The 21,356-nt window shown below is 39.8% G+C and overlaps 1 protein-coding gene across 9 annotated transcripts in view; it reads left to right on the top strand.

The window, feature by feature from the left end:
* The window catches only part of KLHL32 (kelch like family member 32), a 277,053-nt gene that overhangs the window by 219,781 nt on the left and 35,916 nt on the right, over nucleotides 1-21,356 (top strand). For 3 of the 9 annotated variants that reach the window (XM_077162441.1, XM_077162442.1, XM_077162444.1), the window contains one exon: nucleotides 2,460-3,186. The exons of 4 other annotated variants lie outside the window; for them this stretch is intronic. In XM_077162441.1, coding sequence (XP_077018556.1) covers nucleotides 2,460-3,186 — 727 coding nt within the window. Of the gene's footprint in view, nucleotides 1-2,459; nucleotides 3,187-21,356 lie in introns of those variants that run through there. 2 more of the 9 variants (XM_077162445.1, XM_077162443.1) reach the window with 2 other exon arrangements.

Genomic DNA, 21,356 nt, shown 5'->3' on the forward strand with positions numbered 1-21,356 from the left:
TAATGCTATTACCAATAGAAATTAATCTGTAATAAAACATGGTGGCTACTGTTCCAGTGAAGTTTCTTTAAAAACACAGGATATAATTTGAAACTTTTATACTTTTCACACAGTAAATGATATTGTTTGCTAGAGAGGTGAAGATAAGCTGGAGAGTGTTTGGAAATGGGCTAGAAGATTGATTAAGGCATAGTAAGAACTGATTTATGAGGAGAGAGAAAAATAATTAAATGGGCAGCACTATGCTATAAAAAGAGGCTACAGAGGCCTGGAGATTTATCTAATGTTTCTCCAGTGCTGTTTTCTGTTATATCTATATGAATGAGGCAGAAACCTAAAGATGTAAGGATGTCTAGAGATTAGTGAACAGAGCAAAGCAGTATCAGTTGAAATTACTCAAATTAGGAACAATATCAAAGATGACATTTCAGAAACTTTTACCTGGTGTATGAGAAATTAATGACCTTGAGTGGAGTAACTGTATTGCTAAGGACTTCTGAGAGCTCTGGGTGAAGAAGGGAAAATTATATATTAAGTTGTTGAATTATATTCCCACCCTACCCCCACCCCAACCCCCATCCCTGAGAAATAATTGGAACCTTATCCTTGAAACTTCTAAAATTAAGATGGGGAAAAACTTGCTGTCTGTGGAAACTCTGTCTGGCTGAGAGAGACCTGGTGATTGACAAGTGACACTTTCTCTTCTGTAATATCTTTGATTACTGGTGATGTTTCCCTATACAAATAAATTATCTTTCTCCAGGTTGTATCTCAATGGAAAAACAACTACCGTCTCCTAAACAGAGACTGTCACCCCTGGTGGCCTCATTGCACACTGTATATTCTGCCCCACATGGCATTAGTAGGCTACTGGGCACCCAGTGACATGTTTGTTTTTTTTTCATTTTCTCTACTACGTAATTCATTAAGAGAATGAATTCACTTCCTACAGTCACTTAATCTGGAAGCTAAAAAGACAAGCCCAAAATGTTCCCTACATTTTGGAACCATTTATCAGTTGGATACAGTGTGAAATCATCTAGAGCCTGCGGGAGTTCAGCGGTTCGTTTTGCCAGCGTGAAACCCAGCTCCTGCCTGCCAAGGAGAATGGTCCAAGAGCAATGCGTTTTCTCCTTCCTCCCCATGCAGCTTCTTTTCCTCGGTGATATGCACCAGCTAAATAGGGAAGCCAGAGCCCCAGTTCTGTGGGTCAGAAAGCAAGAAAAAAAAAAAAGCAAAATTGTTAAAATATTCTAATTTGTTGCTTTACTTTCTCTTGCTAATTCTTGCAGATACACATTTGCATTGTTTAGGAGCTCTAGTTCAATTTCAGAGTTGTTAAGAATAAGTCATATCAAATACCTTGACTGCAGTTATTTTGATATATCCCTCGGTGTATGGGGAGTTTTGCCAAACTTAAATGGGGGGAGTTTTGCCAAACTTACATATTAAGTCAAATTAATTAAATTACTTCAGTGATCTGTAACAAGAATTGTTTCTGTGTTGATGCTATTTAAAAAAATTTATTGTTCATATTATTTGTGACTTTTGTGCCTGTTGTAGTTTTAAGCCATTCAATTTATCTATAGCCAATAGACCTTATTCCTTTATTTCTTCAAAGAGATCTAGAATGGAAAACAAAAAGTTCAGAATCATATTCCACTATTGTACCCAGAATATGAAAATAATCTCCTCTCATATTCTGTATTTGTGAAAATGGCTCTAACCAATTACCAGTATCTTGCATGTGTAAACAACAAATGTCTTCAAGATGAAAACTAATTGAGGGAAAAAAAAATGGACAGGTTATAATTTTACTTTTTCTTCTTTTGCTTCCTGAGTGCTGTACCTAGCAAAGGGAAGGGAAGAAAGTCTTTTTTTCTTCTTCTTCTTTCTGAATCGTTCCACTAGTGTCATATTGATTTTCTTTCAAGTACACCCTGTGGTCCAGATGATCACATGTTTTCTTATGTTACTCGTATTGACGCATTACCTTGACTTGTGGGTTGAAATATATTACTGGAGCTGTGATTGAAGCTGCTCCCCGATGACATTTCCAATTGGTGGCTGTTCCAAGCCCGGATGCATGAAACCTTAGTGCACAGCCTTTTGCCCAACACTGTTCTCATTCTATGAAAAGCAATTATTATTCACCCCAAATGACACGTCCAGCACCCCTGTCAGTGCTGTCTAACATTGTTTCTAAACCCTACCGCAATGAACTTGAGTTCTTTTCAAGTTCAAGACTGAACAGTGTCTTTCTTTCTTTGGGGTCTGCTGATGAAAGGGAAAAATTCCTCAGCTGGGTATCAAAATATTCCAGGGCTACACTGTGCATATAGGGAAAGACCGTAGGATTCGGTGTCGGGAAGAGTATGTGTTGACATGCCTGGATGCCGGTGCTTTTGCTCTCTCTTTCTTACCCTCGTCTTCTTCTCATCCCCCTGCCTCTGTTTCAGCTAGCCGTGAGGTGGTTGGAACACAACTGCCATTACCAGTACATGGACGAGCTCCTGCAGTACATCCGCTTTGGCCTCATGGACGTGGACACTCTCCACACAGTCGCGCTCTCCCACCCCCTGGTCCAGGCAAGTGAGACGGCGACAGCTCTCGTCAATGAGGCCCTGGAATACCACCAGAGCATCTATGCGCAGCCCGTCTGGCAAACCCGCAGGACCAAACCGCGGTTCCAGTCAGACACCATGTACATCATCGGTGGGAAAAAGCGTGAGGTCTGTAAAGTCAAGGAACTTCGCTACTTCAATCCGGTCGACCAGGAGAACGCGCTCATCGCCGCCATTGCCAACTGGAGTGAGCTGGCGCCCATGCCCGTGGGCAGGAGCCACCACTGCGTGGCAGTCATGGGGGACTTCCTGTTTGTAGCCGGAGGGGAAGTGGAGCATGCCAGCGGTCGGACGTGTGCCGTGAGGACCGCCTGCCGCTATGACCCCCGCAGTAATTCCTGGGCCGAAATAGCACCCATGAAAAACTGCCGGGAGCATTTCGTGCTGGGCGCCATGGATGACTACCTCTATGCGGTCGGGGGCAGGAATGAGCTGCGCCAGGTTCTGCCCACCGTGGAGCGGTATTGCCCCAAGAAGAACAAATGGGCTTTTGTGCAGTCCTTTGACCGATCCCTTTCATGTCACGCTGGATATGTGGCTGACGGTCTTCTTTGGATATCAGGTAGAATGCACCTCATATGCTGGATGTCTCAAAAAAAAAACAACAACAACAACAGCAACTTTTCATTGTGGCATATAATTAAAGTCAAGCTTTGGTGGCGTGGCCAGGTGTAAATGAATGATTTAGCCAGCGATGCCATCTAGCTCATTAGTGATCCTTTATTGAGCACCTACTATATAGAGAGTAATGTAATTGAAATTACTTCACCTATCTATGACTTTCTGAGTGATTAGTAGAGTAAAAGTTCAAGATGGAAATTAATGGTCCATGGCACCTACTTTTCATCCAAACTTTTTATTGTTCAGGTTATCAACTCTTAATTATTAATGAAATGTATTGCTCAGCTTATGGTTTATCCCAGTCCTTTGCTCCTTCTTTCACCTTGGGCTGCCTGCCTACGACAAGCCATTTCATCAAAGACAGGGTAGGAAAAGTAAAAACCTAGTAAATGCGTTGTGCTACTAGGGCATAGCCACACTGCAAGGGGATGGATTTAAGTTTATTGGCTAAAATAAAGCTTTTGCATTTTCTGTGAATGCCAGTTATGTATGCTATCCTAATCCTTCATTTTTTATTCCTCTCCCATTCCCACTGATTATTTAGGGGTATGGTTTGAGATCTTCATTAGCTGACATTTTTTCCCACTTTTAAAAAAAGTTTGATTATGGAAAAAAGCAGAGAGACTAGTCTAATGAATCCTAAATACCTATAACTCAGCAGTTATCCACTCTTTGCTGTTGTTGCTTTATCCACACACCCCACATTCCCCACTCCCATCTTAGATTATCTTGAAGCAAATCCTACACATATCACATATCATTTCATCCATAAACATTCTAAAATGGAAATCTGTATAAGATAGGGTCTCATTTTAAAAACATACCCACAATACTTGTCACACTAAGAAAAATTGATGTTAGTTACTATCTTCAAATATCAAATCAGTGTCTAAACTTAATCATTTTATCTTTTTTTTTTTCTTAACAGTTTATCCAAATTGGGATCCAAGTGAAATCCTTAAACTTTTAATTGTTTCTGTCTCTTAGGTCTTGCTAAATGTATAGACTCCTCATTCGTGTCCTTTTTTCCTTGTGGTTTATTTGCTGATGTTTGTCCTCAAATGTTTTCTGCATCTGTGGTATGCTCCTTTGCACTGGTGTTTCCTGAACATTGGCAATTAGATCTAAAAGCTTGATCAGGTTTAGGCTTGATTTTTGTTCTTTTTTTGGTAAGAATACTCCATAGGTGGTATTCTAGCTATTTGAAAGACCTGTTAGCCTTTCATTGATTTGATTTCCTCTCTCTCTTCAACCAATGCCCATGTAGCATGGGACAGAAGACTATCAGATACATTCATTAATGAGCAAACTCAAGTATAGCACATTACAACAACTGGGTCAAGATTATTGCACAAGCTTGTGCCAAAATTGGGCAGGATTTCTGCTTTCTTTTAATTAATTTTGTCCTGTTTTTTGGATATCTATTATGTGCTAAGCACTATGTGGCCAAGTAAATAAATGGTAATGATTTCCCATTGATAGACTGAAGACAGAGAAAACATGAGAGCTCAGAGCGAATTGACACCTTCAAACATCTTGTGGCTGCCTTCTTGCTTGTATAGGAGAAGCCCAAGAGGCATTTTTGTTTTTGTTTGTTTTTGTTTTTTAATTTTTTTTTATTAATCAAAAAAAGAAAAGAAATTAACACAACATTTAGAAATCATTCCATTCTACACATGCACTCAGTAATTCTTAGTATCATCACATAGATGTATGATCATCATTTCTTAGTACATTTGCATCGATTTAGGAAAAGAACTAGCAAAACAGCAGAAAAAGATATAGAATGTTAATATAGAGAAGAGAATTAAAATAATAATACTAATAAAAAATATATATATATAAAGGAAAAAGAAAAAAACAAAAACAAAAGATACAAACAAACAAACAAAAAACCATATTTGAGGGGCAGCTTCATTCAGTGTTCCAACATAGTTACATTACACTTAGGTATTATTGTGCTGTCCATTTTTGAGTTTTTGTATCTAGTCCTGTTGCACAGTCTGTATCCCTTCAGCTCCAATTACCCATTATCTTACCCTGTTTCTAACTCCTGCTGGTCTCTGTTACCAATGATATATTCCAAGCTGATTCTCGAGTGTCGGTTCACATCAGTGGGACCATACAGTATTTGTCCTTTAGTTTTTGGCTAGACTCACTCAGCATAATGTTCTCTAGGTCCATCCATGTTATTACATGCTTCATAAGTTTAGTCTGTCTTAAAGCTGCATAATATTCCATCGTAGGTATACGCCACTGTTTAGCCACTCGTCTGTTGATGGACATTTTGGCTGTTTCCATCTCTTTGCAATTGTAGATAATGCTGCTATAAACACTGGTGTGCAAATGTCCGTCTGTGTCTTTGCCCTTAAGTCCTTTGAGTAGATACCTAGCAGTGGTATTGCTGGGTCGTAATCCATTCTGCCAGTCTATGTCTTTTGATTGGGAAATTCAGTCCATTAACTTTTAGTGTTATTACTGTTTGGATAATATTTTCCTCTACCATTTTGGCTTTTGTATTATATATATCATATCTGATTTTCCTTCTTTCTACACTTTACTCCATACCTCTCTCTTCTGTCTTTTCGTATCTGACTCTAGTGCTCCCTTTAGTATTTCTTGCAGAGCTGGTTTCTTGGTCACAAATTCTCTCAGTGACTTTTTGTCTGAGAATGTTTTAATTTCTCCCTCATTTTTGAAGGACAATTTTGCTGGATATAGAAGTCTTGGTTGGCAGTTTTTCTCTTTTAGTAATTTAAATATATCATCCCACTGTCTTCTAGCTTCCATGGTTTCTGCTGAGAAATCTACACATAGTCTTATTGGGTTTCCCTTGTATGTGACAGATTGTTTTTCTCTTGCTGCTTTCAAGATCCTCTCTTTCTCTTTGACCTCTGACATTCTAACTAGTAAGTGTCTTGGAGAACGCCTATTTGGGTCTAATCTCCTTGGGATGTGCTGCACTTCTTGGATCTGTAATTTTAGGTCTTTCATAAGAGTTGGGAAATTTTCAGTGATAATTTCTTCCATTAGTTTTTCTCCTCCTTTTCCCTTCTCTTCTCCTTCTGGGACACCCACAACACGTATATTTGTGCGCTTCATATTGTCATTCAGTTCCCTGATCCCCTGCTCAAGTTTTTCCATTCTTTTCCCTATAGTTTCTGTTTCTTTTTGGAATTCAGATGTTCCATCCTCCAGTTCACTAATTGTAGCTTCTGTCTCTTTAGATCTACCATTGTAGGTATCCATTGTTTTTTCCATTTTTTCTTCTTTGTCCTTCACTCCTATAAGTTCTGTGATTTGTTTTTTCAGTTTTTCTATTTCTTATTTTTGTTCAGCCCATGTCTTCTTCATGTCCTCCCTCAATTTATTGATTTGGTTTTTGAAGAGTTTTTCCATTTCTGTTCGTATATTCAGCATTAGTTGTCTCAGCTCCTGTATCTCATTTGAAGTATTGGTTTGTTCCTTTGACTGGGCCATATCTTCAATTTTCTGAGCGTCATCCATTATTTTCTGCTGGTGTCTGGGCATTTGATCAGATTTCCCTGGGTGTGGGACCCGGCTGGTTGAAAGGTTTTTCTGTGAAATCTCTGGGCTCTGTTTTTCTTTTCCTGCCCAGTAGGTGGTGCTCGTGGCGCTCGTCTGTCTGCGGGGCCCACTGGTAAAAGATGCTGTGGCTCCTTTAACTTGCCAATCCGAATCTCGCAGTCGGCCCGGGAAACCGCGCGTGGAGGGGGGGGGTCGCCGGCCGCCGCGGCTTGGGGGAGTGCTGGTCCAAATTGCCCAGCTGGCCCGAGACGCCAAGCGTGGTGGGAGGGCCCCGCTATCCAACGTTCCCAGTCAGACCGGGGAGCCACGTGCGTGGAGGGGACCCCAGTTGCCAGCCACCCTGGCCAGGAAAATGCGCGCCCCTCGGGTATCTCACCGCAGCGGATTCTCCCTGCCCGTTCAGCCGTTCCAGAATGGGGTACGCTGTCTTTTTGGTCTCTGTTGTGGCTCCGGAAGCTGTTTCGTATTGTTTCTGTTTCTTTAGTTGCTTTTCTGGAGGAGGAACTAAGACCCGCGCGTCTTACTAAGCCGCCATCTTCTCCGGAAGTCGAGGCATTTTTTTAAATCAATCTGTTCCCAGTTCTATTATCAAGAAAGACCTAAAGAGTTGTTCTCTGGAAAGGTTTACCCCATCAGGGAAGAAAGTTGCATCTTCTTTCAGTTCCATTTTGTAACACAAATGGAACTTGTTGAATTTCTAAGTCACCAAGGACAAAGAGAAATTGAAATATCAAATAACCTAAATACCAAGATGTATGTACTAAGAAGAACTCATCACTTTTAAGTACTTCTGTGAAGTCTTCTCAGTTTCCATCAATAATCATTTCTAGTTTGTTTGCTTGTTTTTTTTTAACACCTGTTCTGATAAAATTCTCCCCTGCATTTAAACTGAATTCATTTGGATTCTGCCCATTTTCCCTTCTGCAGTCCTGGGAAACAGCCACAGTCTGGGCTTCTCTGGGTAGTGCCTTAATTATTGGCAATTCATTAATTTTCAATGAGGAAATCTAGCTCAGGTCAGGGTTTAAGTGCTAGAGAAATTAATGAATGAAGTTAAAACTAGGACTAAGGAAGAAGATAAATGAGATGGGCCCAGAAATTACTGGTCATAAATATCAAATAAACATTAGATATGAATGTGTATATTAGTATGGGTGGGTATATTTAAATAAAAATCTCGTCTATCTGGTGATCCATTCCCTTTTCTTTAAATGTATATTTCAATAGTTAGGAACATAACCACCAGGAGTATTTCTTACTAGCTTTGCTAAAGAAACCTCAAACGAGACTGCAAATAAGTCCTCGCTAATAGAAGACACAGATCTGTACCCACCTTGCATAACAAAATAAGCGTGGATGAACAAAATCAGCGTGATTTATATTCTCTCCCAATTTACAATTCTTCCATTGACTCCTCTAGTTTCGTATATTGTTGATGGTACTGCATTCCTAAATTTTGCATTGCATTTTCTAAATTTTGTATGACTTTTCATAAATGTTTTATTAAATCTTCCTTACTTTCTTGGCTGTGAAACTAGCTTTTTAAAAATGCTGGAGTTTCCCTTACATGGTCTTAAAGATATGACTAGTTAACACCTTCTTTAGCAAGGTCTTTCTTAAGAAAGCATAGGAGCTCATTTTGGACTGGCTAAATTTATCATTCTGGCATCAGGAGGACTTCCCTTTCAATATGTGTCTATATAATTTATTTTCCATTTTATTAAATGTATCTACTTATTATATATCTTTTTGCTATATCACTTTGTTTTTCCCCTACTGTGTAAGAAAATGCATTTTCTTTGTTCTTCTTTTGTATGCTGCCTGTGTTAACCATACTTAATGAAAACATTCACAGTTTTCTCAGGTTTTCTCCCTACTGTGTACTTGAGATGAGAAACTCACTTTCTCCTGTATAGTACAATATCTTTAATTAGAAAGAAGGGGAAATCACCAGTGACATTTCTAACACCTTACAGTCATCTGCCTCTCTCCTCAGGCCTAGCTTATAATAAATCAATTGTGAATCTAATCATGGAGAGGTAGGGGGGGTGATTCAATTTGCCAGTGGACCCCTTAAAAAAATACAGGTATACTTCACACTATCACTAATTTAGAATTGTTAACCTGATTAATTGGAGGAGATGAAAATGTTTGTAGCTATTTTTTGTCCTTTATCAAATAATCAAGTATTTCCTATTTACATTATAGGCGATTGGGTCATCGATATCCTTTTGATATTTTGCCAGCTTTGCCTGAGGTGGAGGTACTGTGGGTTATAGAATGATGATTTTAGGAGGTTTTTTGTGTTCCACAGAACACAAAATGAGTGTTTTTTTTTTTTTTTTTTTAGATAGATTCTACTTTTCCAGCAAGCACTCTCAGCCACTCTCTCTTTCTGTCTATCCATTTTAGGTCAGGACACCTTGAAATCTCTTCATGGTTTTTAAAGGGAGACAATCAGAAAGGAATTCAGAAAGTCAGCCTGTATGGATATACTCAGCAGCATTTAATTTAAGATCTTACAGATAGTCAAATTTTACAGGTTACAGTAGCACTTGACATTGTTACCCAATTCACAAATTACAACACCATTTCAATTTGAAATGGGCAATGCTGAAGTTTACTTAATAAACATTAAATATACTGTAGCTCTGTTCACTGCAGTCTCTTCCCCTGAACTGTTTAAAAGATGTTTTCCATTTTAAGATACAGTTTGTGAACTATTAACAAATCTTTTTTTTTTTTTTTTTAACATGGGCAGGCACCGGGAATCAAACCTGGGTCTCTAGCATGGCAGACGAGAACTCTGCCTGCTGAGCCACCATTGCCCACCCTGTTTGTTTGTTTTTAAGTGAAACTTCTGAGCTCATTTCACAGAACAACTTACCTTTTCATTTTTATCAAATGGCAGCAGAATAATGATAAACTAACCCCAAATTAGTGCTTTAGAGCTATAAAAATAAGACAAATGTTGCCACCTTGACTCAAAAGTAATATTTAGTCCTTTCTTAATTTTCTTGATGAATGCTCACTCCCTATTAAGTTTAGGGCTGGGTCATAGATAAATAAGATTAATTCAGCAAACATACTTCCTGCCCTGTAGAAGCTGACAATCAAAGAGTTTTTCAGATATTTTATTAATGAAAGAGCATTTGTTAAAGTTTCTTTATCGCTCAAGAAGATGTTTACTTTCATCTTGATTAAATTAATATGATGCTTGCATTGTCCCATTATAAACAGTTTTAATTTATTTAAACCTTTTAAAGGGACTTTGTTTTTCTAGTATTCATTAAAACTAGAACAATGCAAAATTTCACTAACATTTTAAGAATCCCATACCTTTTACTTTACACTAATTTTACTTGTATCTAAAAAAAATTGCAAACTATTGGGAATGCACGTCGGGTATGGCAGAGGCTGGGCTGTGGTGTGTTAAGATCACGGACCGTGGTCAAACACACACATGTGACTCCTTGCTCCACTTCTTACCAGTCGTGAGATGCTGAGCACGGTTCCTCACCTAAGCCCTGCTCCTGGCCAGTGCTGGAGCTACAGGGTAGAGTAAGATACAGATTCTGCACTGGGGCTCACAATATAGTGTGGGCAGCAGACTTGTAAACAGAAAATGTTAGTATAGTGTGCTATGTGTGGTAGTGGAAGTCTTTCAGAGGGACAAAGTAGTACAAACGGGGTAATTAATTATTGCAGGGGGCATGGAAGGTTTAACAAAATTGGTACCATCCTCAGCCTAATTAGGCACTTTTAATCAATGACTACTTTCTCCTTATCCGTTGAGCCCTTTTCCTCCTCACACTTGGACTCCCTGGTCCAGTCATTTCAATAACTCCCCTGTGCTCTGGAAAATGCACATTGCTGGACAAACTCAGTCCTCTTGGTGCCAGTACCTTGGCAGCAGAGCCCCGTGGGAGACCAGTTAGCAGAAGGGCTTGGTGTGGGTACCCACTTACCTGAAAACCCTCTCCCCTCAGACTCAGAGCAGAGCACCTTGCCTCCTGCTTATCAGAGTAAATCTAAGTGAGTAGGGTCCAACAGCCTGTCACATGGGCTTTGATGGGAAGGAATGGGAAGTCCAGCTGGAGGGGATGAGTAGGCAGTTGGGCAGGAGTGAGGCCCACAGGAGATTGCCCTGGAAAGGGGCCAGGGAATCAGGTTGTGGGAGTGTGCAGAGGTGGAGGAACTAGGAAGGGCCTGAGAATGTGGGGTGGCAAGGTCGGAGGGGGAGGAGAAACATTGTTGAATCAAAACCAGAAAGAAGGGCGAAGTGAGAGGCATCCAGTACTGCAGGGACACCAAGGTCAGAAATGTTGTCTTTGAGTTCTTCATTCAGGAACTACTTGGTTAATTAAGTGAAAGCAGTTTCCAGGGAGTGGAGGAACATGGCAGATAGAATATAGCGGTTTGAAGGATACATGCATGGAAAGTGAGGAAGTAGAAACTGCAAGTTAAGTATAGTCTACTTTGTGAGATGTTTGGATAAAATCTGTCTTAGCCTGACCGTAAACAGTTTTATCTTCTAACACTCATTCCCTGAATCCGAACTTACCACATAACCTTCCAATTACTCTGGCTTCCTGGATACATCTGCCTGTAGGGAGAGAAGGTGTTTCTAGGGATATGCATATTTCAATCCATGTGACAGCCACATTTTTTCATTATAAATTAATAAATGGTGCTTTGGCTTTAGGAAAAGAAAGAGGAGGAAGGAAGTAGGGAGTTTGGTTGGCAAGAGTAGCTAGAAAAGAAAATCCCAAAGGATGCATTTTTTTAAAAGGTTGAACATTGCATTAAGCAATGGAAAGATTGGAATTGAAGGTATAGGAAAGAGCAATGTCTACTTGCTTTAGGGGCCAGGAGCTATGATGAGTCCTGGGGATACAGGGCTGGCGACTGGCACAGACAGGCAAGAGGGAGTTGGGGAAAGGGCTCAGTCTTGGACCTAAAGAAGGAAGAGGCCCTTCAAGCCCTAAGCATAGAAGAAGATGATGAAGGATGTGGACCTAGGTCACCTCACAGGTGAGAAGCAATAAAGGAAGATTGTGGAGAGATTCAAGTGAATGGTGAATTCAAGTGAATCTTGAACCTGTTGAGATTGTGCAGGTCGGGACTAGGTAGAAGACATAGGGAAGGTGGCCTTAGGAAAAGCCTTTGACAGAAAAAAGAGAAGGAACTGGCAAATGAAAAAAAATCAAAACGTTGTTGAAAGCTCGTACTGTGATTGGAAACCATTAGTTGTGAAGTCTGGTTTGCAGGTTTCTGTCCTATTTTTTTGATGGTGCTCAGCAGAAAATCAGAGAAGGCAGATTCTTGGGTTCGCTCATGACAGAAGGTTTTTAGTTTGGGAATAGCCAAAGGATCATATAGGAAAGGATTCAGCGTGCCAGAATCCCTGTTAGTCATGAGTCGTGAGCTTACGGTTTTTCTGGAGGAAAACAATGTGTGCTGTGGGAGCAGATACGTAAGAAAGGGTCTAGGCATCGCCCTGGAGGCAGCTGCTGCAGGGATGAAGCCACCTGCTAGGGGGATGTTTGGAGCTTGATAACTTGTCTATTTAACAGTTCATAGTGAATTAGAATATCCTGTAAGAATCAAATCTTTTTTGATTCTAGCAACCAACTGCCCTAGTGGTTACTTCTCTTCCTCTAGTCGTTACTTTTCTTCCACTTCTGTCCCAGCCTTTACAGCTCCCCATCTGAAACAGTTTAAAACAAAACCACTACACCCATGTGCTGAGATGGAGGCCAAACAGAAATGGCCCATTCTCCAGTGCTTTTAAAAGGGCTAAATGGTTTGAAGAAAGTGATCAGAGTACCTATATTACCCCAAAATAATTAAGCAAGCTTTGCTCCTAAACTGACTGATCTGTATTCTGAAGAAGTAGCCCTGTGTTTTACCCTTTTCATTGTTGCCCAGGAAATGAGGATCAAAGAGGTTAAATGACATCCTCAGATCACCCAGCTAGTAAGTAACAAAGCTTTCCAGCTTTGAAATGGAACTCTTTCTCTGGCTTTAAAACCATCTTTTCCCTCTAAACCACACAAACCAGTTGTTTATCACTGTAACAGAGGTCTAGAAATCAGATGCTTAAATTGTAACAGGAAATAACTTCGAAATGACATACAGCTGAAAGTAAATGGAATGGAGATGAATAATCATACCTGGAGATATGTTTAAGATCAATGATACCAATCAAAAGTGATGGCTTCTCTGCTCAAATGACCCCTTCTTGAGACACCAGGATTTCAAAGAAAGTTTATTGTTAGGCATGAAGCAAAAAATCATTTGGCCTTTCGGCCTAAAAATCTGTCTCCCCAAACTGCAGTAACTCTGATGGTTTTATAGTATTAGAAGATGGGCAGGTTTTAAGATAATAGGCACACTGATTCTAGATAATGTCATTAGAGCTGATCTAATTATTGACCCTGTGCAGATTGATTACTTGCTTAGTCCCAGAATGCCTGGAAGAAAATGATGGCCTTAATAGGAGGAGATGTGTGATTTTTTAGTATTGTAAACTTAAAGTTTAAGCTGCTCCTGTTAGGTGGGCCCATTTTGGTTAGATCCAGCTTCGTTTATCAAGATAGCCTTGGAGTCTCCACCGGTGGCGCTCCCGCCGCCAGCCAGTCTTCCTCTCCCTCTTTCTCCGCTGGCGGCGCTCCCGCCGCCAGCCAGCCCTCCTCTCCCTCTTTCTCCACTGGCGGCGCTCCCGCCGCCAGCCAGCCCTCCTCTCCCTCTTTATCTGCCGGCGACGCTCCCGCTGCCAGCCAGCCCTCCTCTTCCCCCTTCTCCGCCGGTGGCGCCCCCGCCGCCATCTTGCCCTCCTCTTTCCCCTTCTGCTCCGGCGGCGCTCCATCCGCCATCTTATCCTTCCCTTTCTCCTCCTGCTCTGGCGGCTCTCCAACCACCACCGTGCCCTCTTCCGCCTTCACCGGCTCCTCCGCCACCGTCCTCGACAGCCTTGCCACCCTCACCTTTCCTCCTCCAGAACAGCTACTGGGAGAGTAGAGACGATACAGAGCAGCTCCTGGAGCCATGACGGAGATCAAAGGGACGGCGTACCCCATCCTGGAACAGCTGACTGTCTGGGAGAACCAGCTCCGGTGAGATCGCCGAGGGGCGCGGGCTTTCCCGGGCGGGATGGCAAGCGGCCGGAGTCCCTCCCTTCCTCCTTCCCAGGCCAGCTGGCAGAATTGGGCAGGCGGTCCCCTCGGGCCGCGGCGGCTGGCGCCCCAGTCACGCGAGGCCCCCCGGACAAACTGAGAGAGTTGGGTCGGAAATCCCCAGACCGCGGAGAACGGTGACTGGGGGGGGTCCCTTCCAAACACGTGACTCCCCGGACCGGCTGGGAACAGTGCACTCTCCTGGGCTGCGGTGGCTGGCACCCTCCCACCACGCTTGGCGCCCCGGGCCGACTAGGATATTCGGTCAGGCACTCTCCCGGGCTACGGCGGCTGGCGACCCTCCCCGCGTTCGGACCCCCAGGCCGGCAGGCACTCTTCCAAGCCACTTCGGCTGGCGAACCTCCCCCACGGCCAGAGTTTTCCAAAGTTAAAGGACCCACAGCACCTTTTACTGGTGGAACCCGCAGACAAACGTGTGCCACGAGCGCCACCTACTGGGCAGGATAAGAAAAACAGAACCCAGAGATTTCACAGAAAAATCTTTCAACCTGTTGGGTCCGACACCCAGGGAAATCCGACTAAATGCCCAGACGCCAGCAGAAGATAATGGATCACTCTCAGAAAACTGAAAATATGGCCCAGTCAAAGGAACAAACCAATAGTTCAAATGAGATACAGGAGCTGAAACAACTAATGCTGAATATATGAACAGAAATGGAAAACCTCTTCAAAAACGAAATCGATAAATTGAGGGAGGACATGAAGAAGACATGGGCTGAACAAAAAGAAGAAATAGAAAAAGTGAAAAAACAAATCACAGAACTTATGGAAGTGAAGGATAAAGTAGAAAAGATGGAAAAAACAATGGATACCTACAATGATAGATTTAAAGAGACAGAAGATAGAATTAGTGATTTGGAGGATGGAACATCTGAATTCCATAAAGAAACAGAAACTATCGGGAAAATAATGGAAATATTTGAACAGTGTACCAGGGAACTCAAGGACAATATGAACCGCACAAATATACGTGTTGTGGGTGTCCCAGAAGGAGAAGAGAAAGGAAAAAGGAGGAGAAAAACTAATGGAAGAAATTATCACTGAAAATTTCCCAACTCTTATGAAAGACCTAAAATTACAGATCCAAGAAGTGCAGCGCACCCCAAAGAGATTAGACCCAAATAGGCGTTCTCCAAGACACTTACTAGTTAGAATGTCAGAGGTCAAAGAGAAAGAGAGGATCTTGAAAGCAGCAAGAGAAAAACAATCCATCACATACCAGGGAAACCCAATAAGACTGTGTGTAGATTTCTCAGCAGAAACCATGGAAGCTAGAAGACAGTGGGATGATATATTTAAATTACTAAAAGAGAAAAACTGCCAACCAAGACTCCTATATCCAGCAAAATTGTCCTTCAAAAATGAGGGAGAAATTAAAACATTCTCAGACAAAAAGTCACTGAGAGAATTTGTGACCAAGAGACCAGCTCTGCAAGAAATACTAAAGGGAGCACTAGAGTCAGATACGAAAAGACAGAAGAGAGAGGTATGGAGAAGAGTGTAGAAAGAAGGAAAGTCAGATATGATATATATAATACAAAAGCCAAAATGGTAGAGGAAAATATTATCCAAACAGTAATAACACTAAATGTTAATGGACTGAATTCCCCAATCAAAAGACATAGACTAGTATGTACTAGTATATCACTGATGGACAATAATGTGAAATTTAATAACAAAACTGACTAAATCCTCTGTGAATGTACTTTACACCTCTAGTCTGCATTTCCATCCATTTGCTGTGTACCTTTATAGAACCTAATATAATATAATAAAGTATTTCTATGTTTATCTGAAAAAAAAAAAGACATAGACTGGCAGAATGGATTTAAAAACAGGATCCTTCCATATGCTGTCTACAGGAAACACATCTTAGACCCAAAGATAAACATAGGTTGAAAGTGAAAGGTTGGGAAAAGATATTTCATGCAAATAACAACCAGAAAAGAGCAGGAGTGGCTATACTAATATCCAACAAATTAGACTTCAAATGTAAAACAGTTAAAAGAGACAAAGAAGGACACTATATACTAATAAAAGGAACAATTCAACAAGAAGACATAACAATCATAAATATTTACGCACTGAACCAGAATGCCCCAAAATACGTGAGGAATACACTGCAAACACTGAAAAGGGAAATAGACACATATACCATAATAGTTGGAGACTTCAAATCACCACTCTCATCAATGGAAAGAACATCTAGACAGAGGATCAATAAAGAAATAGAGAATCTGAATATTACTATAAATGAGCTAGACTTAACAGACATTTATAGGACATTACATCCCACAACAGAAGGATACACCTTTTTCTCAAGTGCTCATGGATCATTCTCAAAGATAGACCATATGCTGGGTCACAAAGAAAGTCTTAACAAATTTAAAAAGATTGAAATCATACACAACACTTTCTCGGATCATAAAGGAATGAAGTTGGAAATCAATAATAGGCGGAGTGCCAGAAAATTCACAAATACGTGGAGGCTCAACAACACACTCTTAAACAACAAGTGGGTCAAAGAAGAAATTGCAAGAGAAATTAGCAAATACCTCGAGGCGAATGAAAATGAAAAAACAACACTTCAAAACTTATGGGACGCAGCAAAGGCAGTGCTAAGAGGGAAATTTATTGCCCTAAATACCTATATCAGAAAAGAAGAAAAGGCAAAAATGCAGGAATTAACTGTCCACTTGGAAGAACTGGAGAAAGAACAGCAAACTAATCCCAAAGTAAGCAAAAGGAAAGAAATAACAAAGATTAGAGCAGAAATAAATGAAATTGAAAACATGAAAACAATAGAGAAAATCAATAAGACCAGAAGTTGGTTCTATGAGAAAATCAATAAGATTGATGGGCCCTTAGTAAGACTGATAAAAAGAAGAAGAGAGAGGATGCAAATAAATAAGATCAGAAATGGAAGAGGAGACATAACTACTGACCCCACAGAAATAAAGGAGGTAATAACAGGATACTATGAACAACTTTACGCTAATAAATACAACAATTTAGAGGAAATGGACGGGTTCCTGGAAAGACATGAACAACCAACTTTGACTCAAGAAGACATAGATGACCTCGACAAACCAATCACAAGTAAAGAAATTGAATTAGTCATTCAAAAGCTTCCTAAAAAGAAAAGTCCAGGACCAGACGGCTTCACATGTGAATTCTATCAAACATTCCAGAAAGAATTAGTACCAACTCTCCTCAAACTCTTCAAAAAAATCGAAGTGGATGGAAAACTACCTAATTCATTCTACGAAGCCAACATCACCCTCATACCAAAACCAGGCAAAGATATTACAAAAAAAGAAAACTACAGACCAATCTCTCTAATGAACATAGATGCAAAAATCCTCAATAAAATTCTAGCAAATCGTATCCAACAACACATCAAAAGAAATATACCTCATGACCAAGTAGGATTCATCCCAGGTATGCAAGGATGGTTCAACATAAGAAAATCAATTAATGTAATACACCATATCAACAAATCAAAGCAGAAAAATCACATGATCATCTCAATTGAGGCAGAGAAGGCATTTGACAAGATTCAACATCCTTTCCTGTTGAAAACACTTCAAAAGATAGGAATACAAGGGAACTTCCTTAAAATGATAGAGGGAATATATGAAAAACCCACAGCTAATATCATCCTCAATGGGGAAAAATTGAAAACTTTCCCCCTAAGATCAGGAACAAGACAAGGATGTCCACTATCACCACTATTATTCAACATTGTGTTGGAGGTTCTAGCCAGAGCAATTAGACAAGAAAAAGAAATACAAGGCATCAAAATTGGAAAGGAAGAAGTAAAACTATCACTGTTTGCAGACGATATGATACTATACGTCGAAAACCCGGAAAAATCCACAGCAAAACTTCTAGAGCTAATAAATGAGTACAGCAAAGTAGCAGGTTACAAGATCAACATTCAAAAATCTGTAGCATTTCTGTACACTAGCAATGAACAAGCTGAGGGGGAAATCAAGAAACGAATCCCATTTACAATTGCAACTAAAAGAATAAAATACCTAGGAATAAATTTAACTAAAGAGACAAAAACCTATATAAAGAAAACTACAAAAAACTGCTAAAAGAAATCACAGAAGACCTAAATAGATGGAAGGGCATACCGTGTTCATGGATTGGAAGACTAAATATAGTTAAGATGTCAATCCTACCTAAATTGATTTACACATTCAATGCAATACCAATCAAAATCCCAACAACTTATTTTTCAGAAATAGAAAAACCAATAAGCAAATTTATCTGGAAGGGCAGGGTGCCCCAAATTGCTAAAAACATCTTGAGGAAAAAAAACGAAGCTGGAGGTCTCGCGCTGCCGGACTTTAAGGCATATTATGAAGCCACAGTGGTCAAAACAGCATGGTATTGGCATAAAGATAGATATATCGACCAATGGAATCGAATAGAGTGCTCAGATATAGACTCTCTCATCTATGGACATTTGATCTTTGATAAGGCTGTCAAGCCAACTCACCTGGGACAGAACAGTCTCTTCAATAAATGGTGCCTAGAGAACTGGATATCCATATGCGAAAGAATGAAAGAAGACCCATATCTCACACCCTACACAAAAGTTAACTCAAAATGGATCAAAGATCTAAACATTAGGTCTAAGACCATAAAACAGTTAGAGGAAAATGTAGGGAGATATCTTATGAAACTTACAATTGGAGGCGGTTTTATGGACCTTAAACCTAAAGCAAGAGCAATGAAGAAGGAAATAAATAAATGGGAGCTCCTCAAAATCAAACACTTTTGTGCATCAAAGAACTTCATCAAGAAAGTAGAAAGACAGCCTACACAATGGGAGACAATATTTGGAAATGACATATCAGATAAAGGTCTAGTATCCAGAATTTATAAAGAGATTGTTCAACTCAACAACAACAAAAAGATAGCCAACCCAATTACAAAATGGGAAAAAGACTTGAACAGACACCTATCAGAAGAGGAAATACAAATGGCCAAAAGGCACATGAAGAGATGCTCAATGTCCCTGGCCATTAGAGAAATGCAAATCAAAACCACAATGAGATATCATCTCATACCCACCAGAATGGCCATTATCAACAAAACAGAAAATGACAAGTGCTGGAGAGGATGCGGAGAAAGAGGCACACTTATCCACTGTTGGTGGGAATGTCAAATGGTGCAACCACTGTGGAAGGCAGTTTGGTGGTTCCTCAAAAAGCTGAATATAGAATTGCCATACGATCCAGCCATACCATTGCTGGGTATCTACTCAAAGGACTTAAGGGCAAAGACACAAACGGACATTTGCACACCAATGTTTATAGCAGCATTATTTACAATTGCAAAGAGATGGAAACAGCCAAAATGTCCATCAACAGAAGAATGGCTAAACAAACTGTGGTATATACATACGATGGAATATTATGCAGCTTTAAGACAGGATAAACTTATGAAGCATGTAATAACATGGATGGACCTAGAGAATATTATGCTGAGTGAGTCCAGCCAAAAACTAAAGGACAAATACTGTATGGTCCCACTGATGTGAACGGACATTCGAGAATAAACTTGGAATATGTCATTGGTAACAGAGTCCAGCAGGAGTTAGAAACAGGGTAAGATAATGGGTAATTGGAGCTGAAGGGATACAGACTGTGCAACAGGACTAGATACAATAACTCAGAAATGGACAGCACAATAATACCTAATTGTAAAGTAATCATGTTAAAACACTGAATGAAGCTGCATCTGAGCTATAGGGTTTTTTTTTGTTTGTTTGTTTGTTTTTTACTATTATTATTACTTTTATTTCTTTTCTCTATATTAACATTCTATATCTTTTTCTGTTGTGTTGCTAGTTCTTCTAAACCGATGCAAATTGTACTAAGAAACGATGATCATGCATCTATGTGATGATGTTAAGAGTTACTGATTGCATATGTAGAATGGTATGATTTCTAAATGTTGGGTTAATTTCTTTTTTTCCGTTAATTAATAAAAAAAATTAAAAAAAAAAGAATTACTGATTGTATATGTAGAATGGAATGTTTTATTTGTTAATTTTTTTTAATTAATAAAAAACTTAAAAAAAAAAAAAAGATAGCCTTGGAATTGGGGTGGATTATTTCTGGGCTGACTCAAGGCCCTTCATGAATAAACATTAGCAGCCATCTTTAGTGATAACAGGCTCCAAAGTTGAAAAAAACAGAATAAGAGGTTCAAGTTAGGGTTAGTCACGAGGTTTTTACAGTTGCAAGGGCACAGGATAAAGGCTATACAATCATTATCAGAGATCAAGGAAGCTAGATTACAGTTCAGAGATTCCAGGTATTTCCTTCTGTCTATACTAATATACCAGAAAGTAAAGAAGGAATATCTATATAGAGATTCAGTACTCATATTCATCCCCTAAATCCTAACTTCTCGATTACATCAACAAGCATTTGTCTTTAATTGCTTAACTGTCAACCTTTCTCACCATGCAGAGCTGAGCTACATAATGCTCTTTTTGTAGTTCTACAGTTCAAATGTAAAAGTTGGCAGTATAATATTAAAACATTAAAAAATATTGATAATATGGAGCTACTCTAAAATTCTTTTGGTTTAGGTAAAAACATTGTTTCTGGGAGATTACATATTTTAATCTAGTAGTAGTGACCTCTAAAATTGGAGTTTAAGTGGTTCAAAATAACTGTCTTTGTTTAGATGATCCATTTGTGTCTGCTTAGAAGGGTCTAGAAAAAGAGAGTAGAATGGAGTGAGTTGAATTACTCTACCTAAGAAAATGGGAAAGTGTATATATATATATGTTTATTACCAAGAAGAAAGAAGACGGTTAACCCACCATCATGAGAATGGGGAATGGCTAAAGAATTTGGTTGGTGCTGAGAGGGAGCTACAAGCCCAACAAGTCACTGAGTGAGGACAATAGGATAGACAGAGGTGATGATGACAGCATAATCCTCCTAGGAAGGGGCGGAAACGTGTGGAGGCAGGATTTTGACTTTCCATAGAATGAGGAATGGGAGTTGGAGCCAATGTTGTAGCTTAGCCAGCAGGTGCACCCCGCTGGCTTTTGCATTGTGGTATATTTTACCCTCATTTATCATTTCACTTATGTGAAACAAAACTTGTATTCTTTACATATTTCAAGAAGTTTATTATCTGATCACAGTAGATAATATAAGTTTATTTTATATTTTCAAGTGCAGCAACGCTTTATAGATATTTTGTAAACTTACGACTTTCTTTGGGAATTTTGAGTATATTAATTACCCACCCATTTTTCTGGTTTCCTCAAGTGTGACCGAAATAAAATGTATACTACTTTTTAATTTAATGGATGGATTAAGTA

The sequence above is a fragment of the Tamandua tetradactyla genome, chromosome 5, assembly GCF_023851605.1.
Source record: "Tamandua tetradactyla isolate mTamTet1 chromosome 5, mTamTet1.pri, whole genome shotgun sequence".
Classification (NCBI taxonomy): Eukaryota; Metazoa; Chordata; class Mammalia; order Pilosa; family Myrmecophagidae; genus Tamandua; species Tamandua tetradactyla.